Source organism: Leptosomus discolor, chromosome 2, assembly GCF_034619465.1.
Source record: "Leptosomus discolor isolate bLepDis1 chromosome 2, bLepDis1.hap2, whole genome shotgun sequence".
NCBI classification, from domain to species: Eukaryota; Metazoa; Chordata; class Aves; order Leptosomiformes; family Leptosomidae; genus Leptosomus; species Leptosomus discolor.
In genome coordinates, this window is record NC_141392.1 from 28,995,106 (window position 1) to 29,021,560 (window position 26,455).

Genomic DNA, 26,455 nt, shown 5'->3' on the forward strand with positions numbered 1-26,455 from the left:
GAGCCCTTCTTCCTTGGGTGTTTGAAAAGGGCTGAAAAAACCTGTGACTTCTAATCAAATAAATTAAGAAATAGCACATTGCACAGTGACTTTAAGGTCTTGTTAAAGCAGATGGCTCGTGCCAACAGACACAACTGAGATTAGGAAACTTTTGGGTTTTTTTCTCAGGTGATACTCCATCCTCCTTTCCCTTTTGAGATGGCAGTGTCCTTGGAATGCTCCCAAAGTTTTCATTCTCATTGAAAATGCTCTTTATCATAAAAATATGAGGTTTGCTATTTGGCGCGGCTTGCCTAGAAGCTTACAGGAAATACTTCCTCCCTGAAGTGAACTAAGTGTCTTGAGCTGCCATACCTCTTTTGAAACCCACTCAGAAAAGCAGTTTTCTATTTAAAAACATTTTCTTGAAAAAAAAAATACAAAAATTGTATCCAGTGTTAGTTTTCTCTGTGCACTTGTACAGATGATAAAATGCCTATGATGGCTTCATTAGAATGACAAGCATTTCTGATTCAAACATACTGAATTCTGCTTTACTTGGTTGATGATCTTTACTTTGCAAAATATTCAGGATCTCAGTGTCCTTGGGCATGTGATATTTCTGCATGGATTAAGTGATACTGAGCAAACTCTTTTATGTATGCTGCTTAAGCACACCGTGTTTACCTTCCCATGTTTTCCCTCGCTGACTGCTTGTCATTCGGTAAGCATTTATTTTGGATATTCTATAGGAGTTACCATTCTCTGTTTGTTTATATTCAGATTTCCCTGTGTCCTATTACAATATACCCATTCAAGGGTAGAGCAATGAATCTTGCCTTATTCCTTTCTTATTTCGTGAGGTTTCTGTTTCTTCTTCAGGAACATGTTGCCAAAGAAAGCTTGTTTTGGTTTGTGGCCAGCTAACTGTCTAATTAGAGAAAGTAGTTGAGCAAGTATAACTGAGGGCAGAATGGGATCCATTATGTTTTCCTTTAAGTTTAGAAATCTGAAATGAGATTTGAACACAACAGGATATTCTTCTGGTTTGATTTGTAAGGATTTAAGCAATGAGACAACCGATAAATCTGCTGCAAGACTGTTTCCTAGTGCAATTAGTTGTAGCACTGCCAAGCTTTTTCAGACACTCTCCCCAAGTTCTCAGTTGCTTTCTCTGATCTCATTACCTGCTTCTGCCTTTGGCCACTGTAACTGTTCTTCCTCATCCTTGTCATTTACACTTAAAACACTTGTTGACCATTGTATTATTGCCGCTTTGGCTTTACATGTTTGATCTTTCTTGTTTTGGCATATATTGTGACATATGTTATTATTCATAACACTTCTCTAAATAATCTTCTGTATACAGACAAATTTCTGATACTAAGTAGTCAAAAACTAGAGTCATGAGACTGGATTCGGTGTTAGTGGTTCCATTAAGATCCTTGATGTTGTCAGTAACTATGTTGCACATAACTTGTGTCCATTAAATCTGTAGGATTGCCTGTGTGGTTAGGTTGTGGATATGTTGAAATATTTGATGCTGTGCATGATTACCTCTTTCATCAATGACTTTATAGTGAAATGTCCTGCCAATCAATTACATTTTTTTCCAACCGTCTTTTTTGATGCAGCTACATAAAGATGCATTACTGTTCTCTGCATCTCATCTGCTTTTCAGGATGATGGATTTCTAGGCTGCTTCTTCCCAATTCAGCTCTGTATTTTGGATTTTTCTGTGCCTGAATGATTAGCTACCTAGGTGGAATTATTATTTGTGTGTTCTCATTTGATTTCTGTCCCATTCACCTGGTTCATTACAGCTTTACCATCTTGTTTTGATAACAGCTCCCAGAGAACTGTCTGTTTTTTAAACCCTGTGTTGTTGATTCTACTTCTTCAGATTATTAAAGACTGTATGAAACCAGACCTACTGCTGATCAGTGTGGCAGCCTCTGGACTGCTTTCATGCAGTTCAGCTTTCAAATTCAAAAAAAACCCTGATCTTCTAGTCTGACCTCAGTTTATTTCTATCTGTGCTTTCTACAGATTAGTTTTTCCAATAAGAAAAAATTTGAATTTAGAAACTCTATTAAATGCTTCACTAATATTCAGATACAGTGGTTCAGATGTATTGCCCTTCCTCTACTTATTAATTTGATAAAACTATCTGACTAGTATGAATTTTTCCCTTTAATGGTCTTTGAGAAAATTGCTAAAACGGAGGAGTTACTAATGACTTCTGGTTCTGGTGTGTAAATAGTGGTTGGTACATAGATATTTTGAAGTATGTGCAGATCCTAACCTGAGGCCCATAAGTCTTTTCTGTCCCCAGTGTTTTTTCTAAAATAGAGCAGCACTGACATTCCTGCGATAAAGTCCACTAATACAATTGCAGGGTTGTGGCATTTTCAGTCTGCGCTGACCTTGTACCTTATTCTCTCCTTGTGATGACTTTGCTATTAAGAGGATGTTGTTTGGATGATGCAGTTCTGTCCTACCCTAATTTACAAAACTAAATACAGACAGAAATTCCAGTTACACCACAGCAATATAGTAATAGCACACGTGTCTGGAAAGCTGAATGGGTTTCAGCAACACTTCCAAAATCACTTGGATGCAAATGCTGCAAGTGTTACCAGAGTGGCTTTGGCACATCATGTCCCACACAGTGTGAATTTTATGTAAATCTGTCCTTGTGAACTTCTCTGCTGGCTCACAAAGCTTCAAAGCATAGAGTAGCTAATGTGTGCCCAGTGTCAAGAGGCACACCGGGGGTATATGCATCCTACTCTACATTGTGTATGAAAATTTTAATACCTAATGAGCTGTAAATTGCAGTGCTGGTTTGTGAAATAGAATTCCCAATGGGTCATATTGTACAGATCTCTCACAGGATTATAAAATATCTGCTTTACTTGGCAGTGAGAGGACTGCTGAGTTGTATGGGATTACAGTGAATGTGATTAATATTGCAGATTGCGTTGAAATAGACCTGATTTTGCTGTCAGAAAGAATACTAATGTAATTCTGTGTTGCTGGCTGGGAAATACGAGGTGCCAATTAATTGTCTTTCTTCCTTTTTTGTTTGTTTGTTTTCTTTTTTTCTTTAATAACATCTCTTGGCACAATTGTGCTTTCCAGTTACGTTATAACTGAGTGGGTAACAGCACGGGTGTAAACAAACGGAAGGCTCTATTAAGTTTGCAAATACATGGAAAGAAATGTTTAAGATCTGTGCAGCCAAACCTGTTGACTGTTTACAGGAAAATGTGTGTTTTAATTGTTATACAAAACATCCCATTTTAAGGGACAAGCCAAGGCTGATGTTAAAGTTGCAAGACTGAAGTGCAAAAAAGAATGTGCGGATCAGTGGTCCTTTCTGCTGTCAGTTGTGCCTCTCTTGTTTTCTGTGCTATCTGTCCCAAGACTGCCCAAAGGACTGAAAGGCTCCTGGGGTCAGGCTAGGCAGACCCTGGGGAAAAATCAAGTAGTAGTCAAGTAGCTGTGCATACAGCTTACCTGCTGAAATAAGGGGGATGAAGTTTAGGTTAAGCAGTTGGGTTGAGAAGTTTGCAGGATTAGCTGTACTTTTATATTTCCTCCAGACTACTGCTAGGATTTTGACCTTTATCCTGCAGAGGACAATGAACTGGTGAAGAAGCTTCTTTTAGCTGCTCAGCCCTCCTTTGAACCCTCACATCTCTTATCTTGTGCTTGGCACAGTGCTGCAGGTGTTGAGTGAGCAGGGGTTTGTTTACATCCTCAAGTTGATGAGCTGGCAAGCTCCCAGGGACCCACCGTTTCCACATCCAGAACAATATGCTGGTCACACTGGCACACTAGAGGGGTTGGGAAAGCAGGAACTTGTCGAGTTACCTATGTCTCATTAAGCAGCAGCAGAAGGATTGTTGTGTCAAAAGCAGCCTATGCTTTTGCCAGCCCTGGGTGCTTCATGAGAACAGTTTTATGTGAGGATATTATCTATGTCTGCACTTGCATAGGAAACTGCATAGTGCCCTGGCCTGGCACAAAGACTGTCACAGGCCCTGATGAGAAAAATCCGTTAGGTTCTCTAGATCTAGTCAAAGAGGATTATGAAGAGCCTTGTGATAACACAGTAAGTCTTCAAATAGAGGAGCCTCTGAGAAGTACATTCACAGTCTATCCTATCAACCAGTTCAACTGACTGCCTGGAATTCCTATTTCAGGGCAATTTGCGAACACCATCTCCCAGGAATGGGGAGATTCCACATCTCATAGACTGCATAAGAAAACATTTTGATGATTGAAAGTTGACAATATCCAAGAATCACAGAAGACAGAATTAACTTTGTTACCCCTATAGATTTTGTGACTTTTCCATAGGTCCTTTGCCAGCAGTATGCCACCTGCCTGAAGACAGCTTCCAAGGAAAAGAATTTGGGATGATAGAAGTGACTTTTGTTGTCTGTTAGAGCTGACAAATATTGACCACAAAGGAGCCCCATTTCTTACAGGCAAAGTAACAGCTACATTTTTATGTGCTTTTTTTTAAACTGCCATCCAGGAACATCTATGTCTTTGATCCAATGTAATAGATCTTGAAAGATATGGGATCATGTAACTAATAAGGAAATATTGTGAAATACTCAGAACTTGCCACTTTATTTGTGTTCTTTGTTTTTTCCCTTGTAACTATTTTGGAGCAATCAGGTGAAGCCAGGGAAGATACAGAAAAAAGACCAAGCTGCCACACAAATTTTTCCTCCGTTTCATGTGATGAAGCTGATCACAGCCTGGGAAATTCAACAGAATCTCTCAGCATCCCTATTAAATATACTGCTCTTCTATTGCTCCTTCCTATCAAATTTTAATGACAAAAAAATCAGATTTGGTTGACTTCATTTGACTGTCAATCTGATGGTGGTTCTTTGTTCTCTGCATGAATTTCACCAGCAAGCAGGTGATATGGAGCAGCTGTTTGAGGTGTCCTGTGGAACCTCTTGCTTATGGGCTGCTTCACACTTTGTTGCAGCTGAAATGCTGAATGCTGGGGACATTTTTGGGAGTCCCCTATATGGGCTTCCTCTTCCTTTCTGCAATAAAGGATGAGGTTTGGAGGAAGCAGGTGGGACAATAACTGACAAACTCCCTGCTAAGCAACTGGCAGATGAAGTTGAGCTTCCAAATTAAAAGTGAAGGGGAGAAGGGATTGCAGGCAGGCCACAAAAGGACTGTTGGCACATGCGTGTAGAGTGCAAGCAGAGCTTAAATCCACAGTGCAGAAAACTAGCAGAGGGGTAAAGCCACAGCCTGATTCAAATAGGTCTGTCTGAGTTTGGACTAGATTTCTGTTGTGAAACAATAGCATGGGAACTTCATAGTGTGAATAGCAGTTTGCGTGGGCAAGCGGGCAGTCCTGACTGTGAGGGTACTTTGCTATGTGTTTCATACCTAGAAGGTAATGGGTAAAATGTTCAAAAGGATGTGAGGGAGTCAAGATCCCTTTCTTTTAGGAGCTTCCTTCCCATTTGGAGAACAGAATTTGGAAGGTTTGTAGACGTATAAATATGGAGAGAGGCATGTAAGGGCATTTCCAGACTTTCCAGTGCCTCTAGCTCTTGTAAGTTTTTTATTCAGATAGGTTTTTAGAATCGCATAAAAGTTTGTGTTATATATAATTCATCGACAAGTGTTCAGCTAAAGATTTATAATTTTGAGGTGTTGGGAATGTCTTGCTCTTTTATTTTACAGGCGTGTTCCGTTGCACATAAAAACATTAAAATTGATCTGTTACTTGCACAAAACTTAAGCTGGTCACTTATGTGTGCTTTGACAGTCAGATATCCTGCAGCTGACATTCATAACGAGTTTCTTCAGTCTAGTGAGTCCAGAGAAGAAAAAAATACCCATGTTAATCATTAAACACAGCACCTGAGCATCTTCCCTTCTGTGTAGGAGCTGGGTGGTTTTGACAAGTTTGCAAGTCATCCAGCTGTGGCACTTTATGCAATGGCTTCTTGGCAAGATGTGCTGAGACAGTACTCATCCTGTGAGCAGAAGTGGATTTGCATTAAGTTGAAAACAGAACAATCGATTAGAAAATCCTTAATTTCAACGTGAACATTGAGTTGGCTGTCGGTATTGCTCTGTGAGAGGCTGGAGCTGTGCTGGTGGCACCTCAGGGTCAGCAGGTTTAAGAAAGGGCAAAATGCTGCTGACAGTGAGGAGTGAGGGGAAAGTGTGAGGGGTAAAAGTGTGAGGAGCGGCCCTACAAGCCCAGAGGGGAGAGGAGGAGGAGCTGCAGGCCTGAGTGGGCGTTGCCCTGTTCAGCAGAAGGCGTTCCAGCGGCACTGTGGGCAAGAGTTAAGTGTTAAACATTTAAATAGGTCAGACGCTGCAGGAAAAAAAGAGGCACTTTCATGTTTGTGCTGTTTAAGTGTTCTAATAAAGCACTACAAATGACTCTGTAGGGAAATTCTAATTAATCAGATAAATTAAAGAAGAGATATTTGAGGAGGGGAAATAAATAAATTTCTTGTGCTGGTAAACTCCAGACCCCACAGAGGAAAGCATCTTCAGAGTGCTGTAGCTGTTGACACAGCTTCTGTTATGGTTACATCTGTATTTGCTTTTCTTGATCTGGCTTTGCCAACACAGCTGAAAGAGAGTCATCTGGAGTCTTGTCTTTCTTTGCATTGCACTTAAGATTATTTAGTAAGGTCTTGAACCAAACATTATTAAAGTTAGCATTTCACAAACATTAGAGAGCTTTGGGTCTGCCTCTGTCCTAGTAAGTGACATCAGATCAAATTTAATATGGCAACAACGAGTGAAAAAGACAAGCCAGTTAATTCCATAATTTTAAGTGTATAAAGCACACCGGTTACTTTGAAAGTTTCATCAAAGACCTAGGGTTCAGATGATTTTAAGGTAATTATGTGCAAGCGAAAAAAAAAAAAGAAAGTGAATCTGTCTTGTCCCTGTTTCTTTGCCTGGTTTGTTTCTTTTCCCTCTAACTTTTTTTGTATCTAATCATATCATTAAAACTTCCTAATATACATCTGAAGATTAAAGGTGACAGCTGTAATGGAAAGAACTGATCACAAATTATTTTTTCTTGGCAATGTCTGCAGTAAATTTGTAATATGCATAAGAAATCAGAGAACAAATCTTACCAATAAATTGAGGCCATTTCATTTTGGATGACTGTCCACTGAGGATCGTCCTCACTGCAGTTGGCCTCAGAATATCATTCATGTTGGTCACAAACAATCTACTCTTTAATATCCAGGATACAAAGTCCCTTTGACACCTGCCATCTCTGTTCCACAGTCAAACTCTCACTGGTGCAGTATCGACTGTAATTGAACTTGCAAATTGCTTCACTTTCTGAAATGCTGACTGCTTAATTATGGCGAGGAAAATAGCATTCTACAGCCATAAGCTCAGATAACTGTGTAACTCGAAAACTATGTAATTATACGTGTGAATAATACTTGCTATGATTTATGTTAATACCAGAGGCAATACGCAGAAGGACCACTCTGCAGACCTTTTACTTCAGTGTAGAAGGGAGCAAAGAAGCAGAACAGAGAGAAGGGAGGAAGTGCAGGCCTGGGCCTTGCTTCCTTTTATCTCAAAGGTGTTCAGGTTTACCCAAACAGGCTTCAAGACGTTGTGTAGTTCAACTCGCAGCTTAACCCACAGGTTTTTCATGGGGCATAGTCTGGTCAGTCAATTTATCCTCATCTTCAGGTCTCCATCTGAAAAACAAGGACTGCAAGGACCCTGTTTTTCAGGTATACTCTGAGGATTAGACAGAGAGATCACTTTCAGATGCTTGAATACTATGTCTACAGGAATCAACCTGAGTATCTGTATAACAAGGTGGAAGCCTTTCTTTCTGAACACTATGTGATTATGATGCCACAGGTTTTTTTGAGGAATTGTGTGTATGAAAAGCACTAGGTTTTGTTTCAGCCTGGAGCAGGAATGACAAAGCAACTTTCAGCCTCCTAGTCTGGCTGAAAGTAGCACATTCAAAACAACATGGAGATACTGAAGATGACTCTGGATGAGCTTTCAAATGTCAGAAGCTGCAGATCGCTATAACATGGCATGGCTTTGTTCCCTGTGTAGCAGCTATCCCGTTAAGATCTTGACCATTTTTTCCTGTATGGTGTTGCTTACATGGTGTTGAATGTACACCACAGACCATACCTACGTCCCAGTGAACTTGGTGCAAAGTGTTTCTCAAGTGGATTTTAGCTCAAGCTAACTTCATGATAGCACCTGATACTGTTTACATTCGTAATGTCTCTCTGGTAGGTTCACGCAACAGATATGTTGTTCATAAATCTTCAGTTTCACAAAAAAAACTCGGTAGTGGTTTTTTTCCTGATTTTCTCCATCTTATGTTTTTTTTTTCTTGTGAAAAGGAAAGTATGTAGGCCTCTGTGGATGATTAATTACTCTGTAACAAAGCAGCTGTGGAGCCTGACAAGATTGCACTCAGATTACAGTCTTAAAATAGTGGATGGACTTGATGTTTTTTCTTCCAACCATCTTACAATTGTTGTCATAAGACTGAATGATAATTGTATTGCTCTGTATTGTCACTACATTTCTTGTCATATGAATAGGTTCATTTAGTGCCACCACCTTAGGTTGTTTATAAAAATGAGGCATCTGAACTTAAGATTGTTACATCTTTTCCTCTCTGATCAAGAGGTAAACCCTAAGGTCCAAGCACAGATTTTAAGTAAATGCTTTACATGCTATATTTGCATCATGCAGTTATAAGCTTTACAAAAATGATACAGGGTTGCCCATTACTTTTTCATATGCTAGAAAAATATGTATGAGTTTGTATGTTTTCAGATAAAAAGGGATTAGCCCTAAAAGGAGAGAGTAGCAGAGTTAGGAGTAGAACTGGGGTTTTCCATTTTTCAATGCCACAGGCAGTCAACTAAGGTTTTCTTTCGTAAGAGATACTATGCAGAATATTTTGGTTTGGGGACAAGAGGTAAAACGTTCTCATTGTTGGGGATCACCAGGCATGTAGCTGCTTCAAGGTTCTTCAGAGATACAGAAGATTCATTTTACTATAGGCAGTAACTGAATTAACTAAAGCTATGTGACTGAGTAAATCTACAGAGGAAATCTAGACAAAATAACAAAAATGCCAGGCAGAGAAAAATGCCTCAAATTCATTTGATTAAGCATTAATGTTCAAATATAGACTGCTGGATTTTATTTTTTTTTTCCAGTCTGAATGTACAAATTGACATCCTAAAATCAACTTTATGTAGAAGTCTTGACAGAGAAATTCATTCTGATGTAATAAGCACAGCTCCACTGAGATCAATGGTGATATTTAAGCTGAGGATAGGACTCGGCTTTCTAATTTGCCAGCAGCATATGAAATAATCATTTATGCTGGCACTCCAGTGAGATATGAATTGGAAAACAAATAGAAAAATTACAAAGCAAAGCTTAGTTCCCACTTGAAAGGTGGTTCATTTAGTTTGCTTTGCTTTGCTTTGCAGTTGGGTTACATTCATATGCACACACTGAATCATTTTCAAAAGAGGTCAAAGTTACCTGTTTGTTTGTGTGGCGCTCTGCTGGTTTCTTGGTTTCCTCTGGAAAGCATGCTTTCTTTAGTCCCCAGAAGTCCTCTTTCCTTGATAGGCTTCGATTTATTTTCTCTGTTCTTATAGCCCTCTGTAACTCTGATTCCCCTGTGCTCTTGATTATCTGCAGACACTGATTATGAAATGATTTATCTTTGTTAAGGTAAAGGGATGTGTATTACCTGCAACTTATATGGCTGAAAATGAGATAATAACAACAAAAGAATATATGAATAACTAGATGAAGGCCAGTCTGATTATATGGTCTTTCACACACACCTTTATGTTAGTGTATATTGAACATAACATCCGTATGTTTTGAAATCTGTACTTGAAATTAATTGATGCTTTCCCTGGATCTGTATTTCTCTCAGGACAGATATCAGTGGATGGATTTATGCGGTATCTGAGTGGAGAAGAAAACGGCGTTGTTCCACCTGAGAAACTGGATTTAAATGAAGATATGTCTCAACCACTGTCACACTATTTCATCAATTCCTCACACAATACCTACCTCACAGGTACAGTGTGGAGTGATCTGATTTCTTACCTTACAAAATTTCATAGCATATTTGCAGCAATACCATAAAATATACTAAAAGCATCAGCAGTAAATGATGATGGAGCTTAGTCTTCAGGGAAGCAAAGGTAGCACTTGATTGTTGTTCTAGCTGCTGCACATACGCATCAAATGTACTTTTATTAACAGGCAAGCAGCAGTTGTGTTGTTCAGATAAGGTCTGGTCTGAAGCCCAGTGAAGTGCCTGGGAAGTTTCCCTCAATATAGATAGAATTCCAGATTAAGGTCCTTTTTTGGGGAAGAGAGGGAACAATATATTCCTTATGACAACCAAGGATAGCCAAACAATTATGTGAAGCAGAATATGGGAAACATCTCTAATAATTTTGCCCCTAAACGTTAAATCTGACAGTTTGTTGAGCTCCATGAAATTTGTGTTGATTCAGAGATTAGAGAGGTTCCAACATGCCACATAGCTTTCTGTCAGTCCATTCATATCTGCAAGGAATGGAAGTCTGGTCTCTGGCTGTATCTAATGTCTGAGCTGAAATTTTTAGGTGCTATCACGTTTTTTTAGTTTAGTTTATGTAGGAACAAATGTTTCTGACACGCGAATGTGCACAGAGAGATCTCCTATTTGATTTGATGTTCGCTTTGTCTTGTCATGTTTGCTATTGACTTAGCATTATGTTAAGAAAAAAGAAGTAATGCTACAGTGTGTGCTAAAAATGTGGCTCATGGATAATGTAGGCTTTTTTAATGTTATCAACAGACTTGCCTGAACTGACCAAGTTCCTCAAAATGCCAGTATGCCAAAACTTAAACAAAACCGTGCATTGGTGATGCGCAGTTTAAACAGACTATGTGGTAGTTACTTTCATCTGTTTCGTGTTTGTTATAGCACTTTCTACAGCACCTTCCAGTGCTTTCATAAAGTGAATGAACTGTCATTGTTTCCATTAGACACCATTTTTCAGAGGTTTATATCTTTAGCAATCTGTTTTGTGCTAAAACTTGTCGTATATGTATGCAGCTTGACAGCTATTTTGTTTCTCTGAATTAAAAGGAATGAGAATCAGTGTGGCTGCTTTTAAGTTATGATTCCAATATGCAGAAATTTATGCTCTATGGAAGACTGCGGACATGTCCAAAGCAAAAGCAATTTTTAATTATGATACTTTGCAGGCGTCTTACCTCCAGCATGGACTTTGTTCTGTCAGTGAGGATTAGGACCCACTTAAGCCAAATGCTGCAGCTTTATACAGATTTTCTGGAAGAAAACAGTAAAGCTGTTGTAGAAATGTGGGAAGCACAGGCCCACAGGGGTGATGGACGGTGCAGTTTAAAGTTGGTCTGAAGAGATAAAATACTGCTCTGCCCTCTACCAGCATGAATTTATAGCCAGTACCATACCACAGATTTTTATCAGGGCTGACCAGGACAGAGTCATGTTCTAAAGGTCTAGAAACACAGAAGCTAAAGAACAAAGAAATAAGGATGGGAATTCATGGTTAGTCCAACCTATTCTAATTTTTTTAACTGCACCACAAGTGATCTAGCATATTTAGTTGTTTTGGGAGAAAGAAAGTTATCTTGAAACTTTGCTAATTCACTTTGACTTGTATGTGAAAATCTGCAGATCGTCTCAGATTGCACCTGCAGGTTTCTCTGCCTGCATTTCTAAATACACTTGGAAATATGATCTTCAGTCTTAATTTAACATAATATTCCTGGCTTAGTAAATTGAGGGGAGTAAATCAGAGTAAATTTGGGGAATAGTGCAAGTAAGTTTGAATCTCTTTCAAATCCCATTTCAGAGTGTGTATTTTCACGTATACAAGCACAAAACATGCCCTTCCCTTTGAGTGGGTTCATTATGTTCAGTAAATGCATGGCAGCTGGCCGACAATGAGATTAATGGTTTGATTTTTATCTGTGTATTACAAAAACTGACAGCCTTAGATTTTGCTTTGAGGCTAGACCAGATACAGCAATCGCATTGCCATTTGCTTTCTTCCAACAAGGACTTAATAAAATTAATAAAATTAATGGTGGCAGACTATTTTTTTTTTCTCGGGAAGACTTTGAAGGGTCTGCTCGAGCGTTCATGACTCTGGAAGGGAAGATTCAGTAGCACCTCTGCCCTCACTGGAGCTGTGAAATAGCAACTAGTCATGTAATAATTATTAGGACAATAAGTAAACTGTTCAGTCTAGCAATACTTTATGATTACTGTGCTTAATGTCCTACCAATTATCTCTCCCTTTGTTAGTTTTTTAAACCCAGAAAAAGCATGCACAAAGAAACAACATTATAACATAAAAAGAAACATGTGCACACTCTGAATTTCTTTTTAATTACGCTGATCATTTTCCTAGCCTTTAGTAGAAACCCTTGGCAGTACATCAAGTCCTGATTATTTATTTAGAAGTGTTACTGCTTTCTTTTTCTTGGGGAAATGTAGTTTTTAAAAACAAAGGTAAAAATCCATGAAGAAAAAAGTGATTTATAGTGAACCTAGGCTAGCTTAAAGAAATGTCATCTTTTGGAAACTTTTTTTACTGTCTCTCATCTTTTTTTCTGACTGATAGCATATTTATTTTTTTATTCCTTTGAACCCTTAATGTGCAACTCTGCTTTTTCTCTGGTTTCTCACCAGTCTCACCTCAGGTTACTGCTGCCGTCACAGTGGGGAGTGACTTTGCAGCATTTGTCTCAGCAGCACCCAATGGCAAAGACAAATGATTACGTATCATTATCAACGTTGCACGCTTTGGTGGCTAGGCAACTTGCTGTTGTATATGTGAAATGCAAAATATGAAAATCATAAGCCTTTAACACATATTTTGTCTTTGGCTAAAAGGAAAAATAGTAGCAGCAGTAGGTTGCAGAGCTATCAGTTTAGCACACGTAGCCAATGGGACTATCCCATTCACCCTTAGCATCTGCTTCCCTGCTTACAGTCCAGTACTTTCAGTTGTTTCTAGAAAAATGTCTCCTGAGGAATGTATTCTCTTCTTCGTTGCTGCTGTGGCCTCTCTACTGTCCTCCAGCCTTTCTGTTCTCAGTGATTCCTCAGTCCTAACTGTTGTTGCTTATTATCTGCATTCAATACTTCCTTGAAACCTTCTTTACCTTCAAAGTGTCCAAAACAGTATCTTCACAGCGTCCAAGATGACAGCACCATATGGAAGGGAAGGAAAGCTGGGTGATGCCTGCTTTGAGCATGAGTTTGTCATACCACCAAGAGCAGTTTTTGGCCAGCTGCTGCGTTGAGCTGAGCTGATCAGCTGGCAAGACACAAGGCTCTGCTCTCTTCCAGCCCCACCACACCCTTTCTGATGGACTAGAGGGTAGGAAAGCTCAGGGAGCTCCTGCAGCAGACAGGAGCCAAGCTGAGGAGGAGCCATTACTGTCTTCCTGCCAGCAAATCCAGCTAATCCTGTCCAGAGCTCTAAGGTAGATAAATGAGGTTCTTCCTGGCACTAGGGTCAGTTTATCTTAGCACAAGGGCTAACAGGTAAAAAAAAAAGGAGTAGTGGTTGTTGAGCAGCTCTTCTGTCAGCAGTTTATGGGGGTATTTTTTTACCTTCCAGCTGTCATTATTTTTCATGATTCTGCTTCAGAATATCATAAAACTTTGTGTAACACTGAGGAAAAGGGCTGAGTTTTTAGAGGTGAAGTTAATTTCAACATGATGACTTCACCTCACAGGAAAGAGGCTACAGACCACTATCTGGGCTCAGCAGCCCATTCAGTGCAACTGTGGAAGTTGCTTCCACAGTTACATCATTGAATTGACTATAGCCATTAAAAAACTCAGTGGAGAAAAACAAGTGTTTCTTCACAAAGTGGAGAGAGAGTCTGTGTGGGAAGGTCTTAGGTGGAACTTTCTGAGATACCAATTCAGTGCCCTGCTCTCAAAAAAAAAAAAAAAATCCTATATATAAAAAGTAGCTTCAATTAGATGGTGATTCCCAGCTGCCTGACTCTTGCATCCTCCTCTGAGGGAGTTCAGCTTTTGTGAGAAGATGACTACTCAATTAAGCAGAATCCTTAGGTCTCCTGTTCCGTCATGTTTTTACCTGACTGCTCTAATTTTGACAGCTGAGTGTTTATACTAGCACTGTTAAACCTCAGTTTATCTTTTTGTTGTCCTAAGGGGTAGCTGCCCTTTTGTACCAGATTCACTCATACCAATTCCCTCTTTCTTAAGCCATACTCTTTAGTGAGGGAATTTCTGCTTTTAAGAGTGAGTGGAAACCTTAAAATGGGAGAGAAAAAATGATATAGGTTGTATCCTTAAGGCAAAATTAATTGTTCTCGTACAGATCAGCATCTGACACCAAAATTTCTAGAGGAAGCTTGCCTCCAGTAGCAGCAGAGGTGAATGTAAAGAGTTTGAAAAAAAGATATTGTTTGGTCTGATCTGAGATAACTGGATTCTCAAGGAGAAGAAAAGTAAGATCATGAAAGTGTTTTGTTTCCTTTAAGTAAGATTTCATTCACTACTGCTTGGTGAATTTTCAAGATCGTCTGTGCCTTCTCTTATTTGCCTCTTTAGGCCAACCAGTTGGAGCATATTGAAATAAGAGATACGTTTTCTAAACCCCTTCTCTTTAAGGAGGATAAAACTGTGTTAAGGATTGGGTAACCTCTGACTCCAATAGCAGCATTTGAAGATCTTCAAATAGCTGACGTCTGTAAGACAAAGATAGGAAGAGCTGGCAGCAGGGGAAGGGCTCTAAATATGTCCCACTCCCTCACTGCAGTTGGAGAGACTCTGCTGGTCATGCAATGTGCCTTTCTCAAGTGGGTTCCACAGCTAGGACAAGGGTTACCCAATGTCCCCCATGCTGGGTGGTGTCTGTCACATAGCCTGGCTGCTGCGTGGGAGCTGCCCAGACACTGCTAGCGGCTGAACAGAAATGCGAACTCCAAGGCTGGCCAGCCCCAGCCCTCCTGGCATACACAAGTGTTGCATCTTCTGCTTGGGTAGGCCTGAATCAATACTGACAGCAAGTGTATTCCTGCTGCTGGCTGGAGCAAGCCTGACCATGCATCCTGCTTTCGTCCAATGTAAAGTGTTAAAAATAACAGCCATAGAGTTAGGACCTTGTTTTGACAAGCAGTAGCAGAATATGTCACAGTGTCGGGACTAATTTCTTTGTCCTGTGCATGGCAAAAGAGCTCGGAAGGAAAACAAATTCAGATAAATATACTGTGCTAAAAAAACCTAGGTGCCAACAGCACCTGTTACTGCTAGAGTCCAGAACCAGACTCCCAGCAGTACGGGGCTCTGAGTTTGCTCGCTGCAAACTACAGCATGTGACCTGGAGCACTGATTGCTTTTCCAGGACTTGCCTGAAGAGAGGAGGTTTAGCGACTGATCTTTGTTCACGGCGAATGGAGTACATAGGCACTTCTTCACGCTGGAAGAAGGTGGTGCCATGGGTAGGCAAGGGGGCAGAAACAGCCTCTGTTTCTAGAGTAGTCAAGAGTCAGGTGATTCCAAATACCTGGATCCAAATATCCCCCAATATTAGGAGGATACATGTCATAAAGTCCTAAACAAATTTTAAGTCTATGTATTGCAAATAACTTGCACTTGGAAAAACAGTGATGAATGAACCCAACACGGATGCACTTGCTGAGAAATGCACAGCTTAAAGTTACAGAATTGTGGAAACATGGGTCATATCCTCAGCTTATATCAATTATCACAGACTCATTTTGCTTAGCATCCTGTCAGGTATGATTTGGCTGTTTATATCTTTTAGAAAAGCGAGTTTTTGTCCAAATCTGTTTCTCCTTATGCAATATAGGGCAGTGGGATACAAATATTATGGTATTACTGTAGTTGCTGTACGTGTTATAGAAGGGAATGTGCAATGCTTTCAATTTCTAGTATTAAAAAATTGATCTGTACTCAGGATATTAAAAATATCATACTGGAAGTATTCCCTTTAGCATCTGTGTTAGCACATTTAAGAATGCATCTATTAAAGTGGTAGTTTGGAGTAGATGCAAATAGAGACTCATACAACAGAAATTTATAAATAATATATGCAAAAAAAAAGTGAGGGAACATTCCTAATCCGTATTTCAGTAAAATAAGCTATTGAGACTATTAAAACATTTACTAGCCTTTTTCACTCTTGACTGGGAGTCTTTCTGAAGATTTGATGTTTTGGAGGTTGAATATCCTCTTATCCTTAGCAGGAATCCTTCCAAAACGTCTCAGCCTTATTAATAAGGTAATGTGAAGTGTCATATGGCAAGTGATGCATGTCATGATTTACTTAAGCATTTTTGAAGGTTAAGGATCTTGTAGTCCAAAACGCTTAGCAATAATAAGAGCCAGTAGTCTCTCAGGAAGTATAGTAGAGTTTGTTAATCATAAAATAGTTTGTTAATCCAAATTCAGTATGCTTTGAGGGAAAACAAAGCCAACATGAAAACAGTTTTCTACATGGATGTAGTTTTTTAGGCAGCAGAGTTCAGCAGATCCATATAATGACAGCCAAGTTTTCTTAAGCAAATGCTGAGGAATGAATACACAGAAATGTGTGCTGTTGTACCCTGACCTGTGCTCGTGCTTGTTTGCATCCTGCAGAGAAAAAGATACACTGCTTACTCCAGATGGATCGCACCAAAAAGGCTCTTGGTGATTACAGATAACCTGCCATAATCAAAGGGGAAACACTTTGCTGCTTCCCTTTGGATTTTCAGAACCTTTCAGCACTGGTCAGATTCTTATTAACATATGTTACTCATTGGTTCCTGCACGAGTTGAGAACTCTTACGGATTTCAATGGGAGTAATGTTAATACCTTGTGGAGTATTTATGATTGCTCCAGCTCATGTATCAGACACAAATGGTAAATAGGAATTGTTAAACAGAGGGGGTTTTCTGTTACAGTTTTTAGTGGAAGGTAAAAACATAGAGAAAGCAGGCAATGCTGTGTAGTGAAACAAGCCAAAACGTGTAGTGTCCAGCATAAAACCTAAACACAGAACCACAGAGACAATAAAATAAGGATTAATCTGCATTATATTATACCCCAGTCTCGGTGAAGTATGTATATGCCCCACATCAGTGAATAGTCTTCAGCATAAATGAACTCGCCACCTCCTTAAAAAGCAAGTGAATTCTTTTCAAGAAATCTAGGAAGGCCTTCTCAGGAAGTCTGCTAGAAAGCAGAAAACTGCATCCATTTTCTTCACATCTAAAACAAGCACTAAGCCATTCTCCATTATCTTTACCTTTCTGCTGCAAGAAATTTCCATCCATATGACTGGAATCAAACCTGTTGCAGCAGATGAAGATACCCTGGCTGGATATCTTTCCCTGAACACAACCGGATTTTTTTGTGGGTTTTTTTTTTGGTTTTGTTTTTTGGGTTGGTTTTGGGTTTTTTAATACTTAGTGAGTTTGGAAAAGCTTAGTTTTCCTTATTTATTTTTACATTTATATTAAGTCATTCGTGGAAACTGATGGTTAATCAAATTTCTCCTTACACAATGCAGTGTCGTATCAGGAAAATTAACTGACCAATCAGGGCGATGCTTAGTATATTAAATATTGATTTGAGACCTAGTAATGGTACCATTAGTGACTGTGCAGGAGGTTTGTTTTATCTTGTATTAAACTGCATTATGTGTTATGAGAAAATGTGATTTTGGTGTCCTGAGCTGCCTCCAAATTTCACATTGCTTGTCAAAGGATAACAAAGTCTTTTCGAACTACACCATTTTATTTTATTTTATTTTATTTTATTTATGTTACTGTTTTCTATTTTATTTATGTATTCAGTGCTTTCTATCGGAAGTTTTTTAATTGGCTTCAGTTTGTTTATTTCTCCTCACTTACAGCAATTTAACTGAGGGCAGAATCCAAACCATGACATTGGCTCTGCTTAAGTTATTTCCATTACGTTCTTGTGCTTTTTGTATGCCTTTGAGTGTTATTCCTCTCAGCCAAAGGTAAAAGATGCTGTTAACTCTAATTATTATTAGATTATTTGTATTTATTCCCAAGGCCCAGAATGACTTCGCTTTGTTCATGTTCTTGTGCTGTCGCAGCTGGACAGCTGGCCGGTAACTCGTCGGTGGAGATGTATCGGCAAGTGCTTTTGTCAGGCTGCCGCTGTGTGGAGCTGGACTGCTGGAAAGGACGAACAGCTGAAGAGGAGCCAGTCATTACACATGGATTCACTATGACAACTGAAATATCCTTCAAGGTACAGCAACAGGGCCCACTGCTGTAGTATTATCTGGGGTAGCTTCTTCCATGTAAAATGCATCACAAATACATCGCTAGAACGTTACTGCATAGGTAGAAGGGAAGAGAAATGTGAAGACAAAAAGGTGTTTTAAGAGGAGGTTTCACAGCATGTGCAGAATCATTGGAAGAAAAAAGTTGCGGTATTTGGACCTCGCACAGGAAGAGGTTCTTGGTCATCATGGCAGTCAGAGGAAAAGGGATTTTATGGTGTGACAGTCTGTGCCATCTGGGGACTGGGCTCACTGCCCAGGTCCATACTCCTGTGCGTTTCCCTGCAGCAAATCTCACAGGGAGAGAAACAGGGCAGACCACATCCAGGGCTGTAAGACCAGGTATTGCCACCACAACTGGTGTTACACAGTGTAAAATGGGTCTACAGATGCATCTGGAGCCAGGAGAATCAGGGGGAAGGACTGGTTTGTGTTACAGCTCCGTAGCATGTGGCAGGGAGAAGAGCTGAGATGAAGGCCGCAAGGATTTGACCACCAGTAAGTAATGTGTCAGTATACTCTTTCTTTTACCTTCTCTGCCTGCTAAGTGTGAGTGGGAGATGAAAGTGCTGAACTGAGGCAGGAAACAGCAGCTGTCATGGGAATCTCTATGATTTGCAAGCCTTGAAATTCCTGTAAGCAGAGAATAGGCTACTCATGCCCAGATGGGGAGGTCCCATCCATAGGGTCCAGACACTCAGCATTATATTCATACTTTAAAAAATGAGTAACAGTATGTGCAATGTTACCCTTATGCCTGATACTTGGGATCAGATCTGAAGCGCTGGAGGATAAAAAGAAAAGGCAGTATCTTTGGAGATTGTGAGGGGATATTTGTGCCATTCAAACCCTAAGCATGTCATCTGTATTTCTGATTTTCATCTTCCATTTTCTTTTTCTATAATAAAGCTAGATGCTGTACCCTTAGCAATAACCTTAAATTGTTACATTCTTGTTATTCTTAAAGGTGTTTTCGATCCAAGGTTTTAGAGGAGCAGGATGGAGGTGTTTTCCTATAGTATTAAGATTGGTAGTCAGCACAGCTTATAATGATACATCAGGATATCATTTTTGAAGTGTGAAGAAATAGTCCTTGTTCGTCTAAGACACTAACTCACCATGGAAATACATTTCTAGACATACCTGTGTGCAAGAAGATGTGGAAAAATGTTACAGGTGTTAGGTGTGGTTTCTCTACTAGCTACAGCTTTGAAGCATGCCTCCCACACTTGGAGCATGAGTTGTTAGGTTTGGGTTTTTGTCTTCTAGCCTTCCATTAGGAAAAGTAAGCAAACAATACTGCCACACAGACAAAACACCAAATTTCACTTACACCAGAACGCTCTTCTTTTTTTGATGTGTTTTCTCTAACTTCACTGATTGAGTTACTCACAGAAAAACATTAAACAACCTTCTTGTTATTAACTTTCCAGTTATGTTTATATGAAGCCAATTATGTTTGTAGACATAGAGTTTGATAGCTGGAAATCCTTTAATTAAGGAAGATAGCTCTTGACTCCTTTGGTCATGAACAGGAATTTAAAACAAAGTTAATCTGATTCTTACAAGGATCATTAGCAGGAATGAGGGTTATCCCTGGTTATTTAGATGTTCAACCATAGGCATTGTGTTTGCAGGAGAGATTTTGGAAGGTATTTTAAACCTACTGAGGAATATTTCATCTGTCACTTCAGGCAAGTATTTTTTTCTCCACACAGAAAAATGTAAAAATGTACTGACTGCTCATTTCTTTTCAGCACTCAAAGTGTGCTTCTTGGCTGAGGAGGAGCAAAATGTTAGTGAAATGCTGTATCAGAAGTGTGTGAATCAATTCAGAGTGATCACTCGGTCTTGAATGCTGAATCATTTATCAGCTCACACTTTTGGCGTGACCATGGCACACAATGCTTCTGTTCAGTCTGTCAGCAGATAGACGTTCTTAAATGCGGAAACAGAAGCAATGTGTACTCCCCATCCTTATGTTGCTGGTTTTTTTGTGGGTTTTTTTGTTTGTTTGGTTTTTACCTTGCTTCATGACACACAGAAACCAGTAAGGTTTTCTCAGCTGCAGATTGTGCGCTTTTGCCAGGGTGAGATCTTATAGGGAAACAACATTTTTCATGCCATAACCAGGATGTGTGCATGTGTACTTTATATATCTTGGAGACCTGTTTCAGGTGAGTCATTCTGCAGCTGGAGCAAAGTATGAAACTTATCATACTGTTCCTCTCTGACCATAGAGAATTTTACATTTGAATGCAGCGCAAGACTGAATCACTAGCATACCTTTTCTCCACTGAACCAATGCCTGAGCTTCTCATGCTCAGATTTCATCTCTGTAATTCTGATTTTACTTTTTCAGGTCGTTTTCCCCATGCATGCTGGATTTCATCCCTTTTTGCGGTTAAGAAAGTTGAAAATAAATTTATGGCTTTACTCCGCAGCTTGAGCAGTGTGTAGGAGCAAGAAAGGCCTCAGGACTGCTTTTAGCAGTACCTCTCACATCCAGCCTCAAGTGTTCTCAAGCCCTGCATGATGCTCTGTAACCAAGGGGAGGGGGAGGGGGAGGGGGAGGCTGGACAGAGACCGTACCAGTACTAATGATCTGGGTGGAGAGCATCAAGATGGGAGGACTCAATATTTTAACCTGATTCTCAGCACTGCTGTTCCCTTATAACAGCAAAATTGCCTTCCATGCTTTTGAGAATGCCACCGATTCTGAACAGCGTTAAGGTGGTACCAGCACTTAGTGATTTACTGGAGCTGGAAGGAACATGTGTAGCAGGGATGACTCCATCATGCATCCGCCCCTGGGAGAACCGCTGCTGTGAACTGCAGCTTCCTACCTGCCTTCATCCAGCCTTCTGCACCATTTACTATTCTTCCAATAAATGCTTTACTTTCCTGCTTTCTGTAAAGACTAGAAGTGGTCTTAGTTGAAGCACATGAATGGTTAGTGAAATATGAAGCATATAGATATTTGGTGATTTTGGTTTATTAAATATAGTCATTCACCATCTGTATGTGCTGAGAGCGCTAGTTTCTCATAAGAGATACTACAGGAATTTGTGCATGAGCTGTGGTTTTTACTACTTACATGAAGACTGTAAATTTTTGTTGTGTCCTAGCTCATATCAGCAAATCTTGAGATGGCTTGTGCTTTCCTTCCAGCCTTGGATTCTGCATCCCAGCATCAGAAGAACGTACCACAAGCTCAGCTTTCATTTTAGGAAGTGGATTTCTAACTGTTACACTTCTCAATTAAGCCTTTAGAAGTACAGAAAATGAACAAAAGGAATGTCCAGATGAGGATTACTTTTTTTTTTTTTTTTAATTAAATCTTTTAGGTTTTAATCATTCTTATGATTTGGGAGGAAACAGGCTTATGGGTTCTTATAAACTCCAGAGTTTGAGGTTCTTATAAACTGCAGAGTTTGACAGAAGTACTTATGGAAAGTCTTCAATGTTTTATAAGGTCTTTTGAAAAAAGATTTGTGTTCCAATAGGTAAACATTGAGTAATTTGCAACAGTGAGTGCATTACTGTATTGTTCACCCCACTAAAACTAGTATTATCAGAGGATTCCTCTACTAGGTTTACAGTTCCCATTTTCCATCAGAGCTGAAAGGAAACTTCTACAGAAGTTTCAGTTTCTGAGCCCTCTGTTTGATGATTACTACACAGCCAAGTATTTTAACTGAGTCATGTTTTTTCTTTTTCTCTTTCTTTTGCCTTAAAGGGATTTCTGTCATCAAAAAAGAGGGAACTAAAACTTGTGAGTCAGATTAAGGGTTTTATGGATAGATGCTTGTGCTGATGATGTTTAGAAGAGATGAATTTGTCAGAGCATGTTTATTATTATGCAAAGTAGTTCATGAAAGTTATAGCTTCAGGCATGGAACAGCTCCACACAAAGGCCAAGTTTTGCATTTGAACTATTGATTTAGGCAGATATAAGTAATTTCTTCAGAAATGCAGTGCTTGAGGCTCATCAGACATTCTGGAGATTTGATTACAGTTCAGGTTGAAAAATTTGGTTGCTGCAAAAGCACATCCAGAGCTTTTTGGGATGTTTAGAACGGAAGATCTGATTTCAGGTAGTTCGGATATGATTTCAGACTTCTTTGGGTCTTTTCTGTCTTCAAAGACCAAAACGCTGTTTCTTTAGAGACATAAATTTGTAACTGTGTGTATTTTGATTCTTTAGGAAGTAATAGAAGCTATTGCTGAATGTGCGTTTAAGACATCGCCCTTTCCAATCCTCCTTTCCTTTGAAAATCATGTGGATTCGTAAGTAATTACCATGTTTTCCTGTATGGTGTTACATTTTTTTATAAGGTCTGAGCACAGAATTATGTATGCACTTGTGGCAGTTCTACTATATGACATGATCAACAGCTCTTACCCCCAAAAACCTTGTGTCAGCCTAAGTTGACAGTCTTAGTCTCAGTGTGTCTTGCTGGAACGTAGCAGTACTTCATCAAAGAAAAAGAAGCAATATTTCACTTGCTTGTGACCCTGTTCTGTGCTACGAGCATATTTGTGCACAGAATTTGGTCTGTTTCTCTTGTGTTAGAAGTAGAGGCCAGAACCTTAATCTAGGATTGCAAAATACTTGGTATGGATAGCCGGGAACTGTTCATTTCTGCCAAAAAAATACCAGTTTGCCTAAGATGTTTTCTTTTTCTGGATTTTTTTTTTTTGGTTACAAAGAAAGGACAATTTTTCTTTGTAAGAAAAAAATAAGTGAGAACACTTCTAAATTTGTCCCAGTGATCTGTTTTTTATTATTGTTTTAACTCTGATTTTTCTTTTTTTAAGTTTGACATTAACTTTGATTTTTGATCTAGAGACCACGTGGTTCAAAGTGGGGTGGCACTGACACCTAACATGTGCTTTAACTGATTGCCTTTTCCCCTTATGTTTTCTGTTGTGAAAATGTATTCAATGCTTCTTGGGCCAGTTTGGACTGATAAACTTTTCATTTCACATTAAAAAAAAAAAAGAAGTTATCTTTAGGGCACCTATGAATGATTTAGTACAAATCAGAAAAGATGTTGGCACTTTTGCTTCTTGAAGAGGAAAAGGGTGAGGGCTAACTGCTTTTCCATTGTTTTAGGAAGAACATTCATGTCATAAGGGAAGGAACTGGTAGAAGAAGCTATGTAAGAATGTTTCTAGGAACAGAATGGACAATACTGATCAAAAATGGTGTAGATAAATAGAAAAATTTAAAATCTGAGAGCTGATCTACGCTACCTGTATACCTTACAGTATAAGTTTACACTACTTTTTGTGGGCAAATATGTGCTCACTCTGCGCACATATGAAGGCACCATGGTTATGATTCAAACAGCTACCTGCTAAATCCTGCTTCGTTAGTTCTGTCTTCCTTTGAAAGACCACACAGATACTCTATTTCATTTCTTTCTCTAATCAGTCCCCTCACTCCTTTCTTTTTGGTATATCACTTTGGACATGCTTATTCTCATCTACTGCTGTAAGGTTTAACTCACCATGCTTTTCTCAGTGCTTCCAAATGCAACCTCTGGTCTTTAGAAACGATCTTGGCCGTTGTTCTTGAATGTATTATATTTTGTATTCATTCTTCTGTGTTTGTTAAAATATACATTCACTGTGTTACTATAAGGCAGAGAAAAAGCAACATCCAGTTTATTTTAACGAGAAGGATTACATTTTTCTTCCTTTAAAGTTATTAAGACTTAAATCTCCAACTATTCCAGGGTGATCTGTTCTATTTTAGGAAAGTAAAGGAGTAAGTAATTGTATAATATAAACTCCCATCAGATGTAAGTTACGTAAAAAAGTGGCTTTAAAACTATAAGATGAAACGTCAAAAATCAAGGTGTGATAATGCAGGAACATGTCAAAAAGGGAACAGCAGCATTACTTCAATCTTTAGAATTTGCCCTACAGAAACCATTGGACCTTTCTCTTCGGAAAACTCCAGTCATGGAATAATGAATTATCCCTAAGTGTATTATTTGATGTCCTTTTCCATGCATTGCTATGACATAGGTTTTTAGCAAAGCAAGTCTGCAAAAACAATCTTCTCTGTCTGAGGCTTTATTGCTATTTATTATTTTTTGCTGCAGTAAATCATCAGACTTACTGTGTATGATTTCTAATTTTGCTTTGGCTGAAAATAATTTCTAGTTACTTTACTGACTGCTACAATTATCTCTTCATTTCTTCAGTAGTTGCTAGAGAAATCTGCAATTAGTCACGCCACTCACAGAAACCTTCACCTAATTTCATGGAATGCTCCTTTTGTCTTTTCATTTACTTGGAATGTTGTTTTTCTCCTAGATCTTAAAAGATGGGCTTTGCCCTGAGTATTAACTAAAAATGCTAAGCGTTTTCATAGAATTGCTGTCAGACAAATCCTATTACATCAATTCCTACTTTTCGGTGACCCAATTTTTCTTCTGATTTTCAAGTTGCAAGAGTCAATATTCATGTGTGAAATGCTGGTCCCATACAAATCAGTGGAAATTTTGGCATTGGCTTAAACAGAAATATGGCTTTAGCTTGTGTTCTGTATTCATGGCTTTTAAACAGGCTGCAATTATCAGAGATGCATAAGTTTCACATCACCACCAGAGAGGTGACAGTGTTAATTACCACTGGACTTAAAATGCGATTATTCTTCCTTCTGGTTTATGTGCATGAGAATATTTTTAACACTTTTTGTCAACCTAGGGAACAAATCACTCATTAGCACAGTGTTAATCATCTGATTTTGCTTTCTTTCATTGTTTTTCCTAGAAGGGCTCTTCTCTGGTATCTTTATAGCATGTGAAGAATTTTAATTTCCTTTACTGTAACTCCACTATGTAGTATATCTCTTCTTGCCTGTTTTTGTACAATAAAAAGTTTAGAAAAAGTTGAGCATATAGATTTTAGAATATATAAAATATTATGTAGACCATCATTTATATTGAAGTCAAAACATGCACACTGAAAAAAAGACAGTACTAAGAAAAGATGTGTTTCTATGAAAAAATAGAGAAGTGCCCTGAAAATGTTGAAAAGACCTCAAGAAGACCTTGACGTTTGAAATTGGGCTTGCAAGAAGATAAGCAATCTGCAAATCTGAAAGCAGACACTCTATAATTAGAAATGCACTGATGACATAGCAAAAAGGTTAAGTGATCCTTGAGCAGTATCCATATAAGATTGCTTCCAAGATTAAATTTAATTACAGTTATTCATATGGCTGGTTGCTTGCTGGAATTGTTACTTCAAATATTAACAGGATTGTTATCACTTTTTCTTCCTGCACTTTAAATTATTTTAGACTCTTCTGGGAAGCATCTGTGTCTTTGTCTTATGCAGAAGAAGGATCTCTGCAGGAGTGATAATAATATAATGTTATGAGCAGTAGTCCCGCAGTAGTGCCAAAGAGCTTCTGTGATTGACCTTCATAATAGACATAATGCAAACACAGTAAAACAAAGTATAAGCAATACGGTAGTAGTAATGAAAACATTTCTTAATACTCTTTATATTTCCATATCTCCAGGTATCATGTTCCCACTTTATCTTCCCTTGCCCTGGAACATTTTGGGGACATATATAATTAGTCTATGTGTTACTTGTCCATGTCGGCACAGTGAAAATCATAAAGCAGATAAAGTCAGCTCTTTTCAGGCAATCAGTTTTCATTATAATACATGAATGCTGAGAGAATTTCCAATAACAGTAGATGTGGACCAGGAACGACCTGCTTTTTTGTTTCGTAAGACAAATGGCGAAATATGTTGATGTAGAAAAGTTGGTACTTCAGTCTGTGGCTCTGGTTCATAATTTTGAAAGAAAGAAAAATTAAAAGAAACTGATATTCCAACTGATAAAATACTATAATAGTAATACATAATCTATACTGTTATTAGTGATCTATCCCTTGAAACTAATACTAGAGAGGGAGAGAAAACACAAAAACCCTACAACTCAGTTAAATGCTTGTACTCCTAAATATATTTATTCCGTCTTAGGAGCTTTTAAAAATATCTGTGCTTATAATCCAGTTCACAAA

General features: G+C 38.8%; 1 protein-coding gene across 1 annotated transcript in view; it reads left to right on the top strand.

The window, feature by feature from the left end:
* PLCB1 (phospholipase C beta 1) overlaps positions 1-26,455 on the top strand; it is a 399,681-nt gene that overhangs the window by 273,582 nt on the left and 99,644 nt on the right. The window contains exons 10-12 of the mRNA XM_086460815.1: positions 9,974-10,120; positions 18,205-18,362; positions 22,604-22,686. Coding sequence (XP_086316941.1) covers positions 9,974-10,120; positions 18,205-18,362; positions 22,604-22,686 — 388 coding nt within the window. The remainder of the gene's footprint in view (positions 1-9,973; positions 10,121-18,204; positions 18,363-22,603; positions 22,687-26,455) is intronic.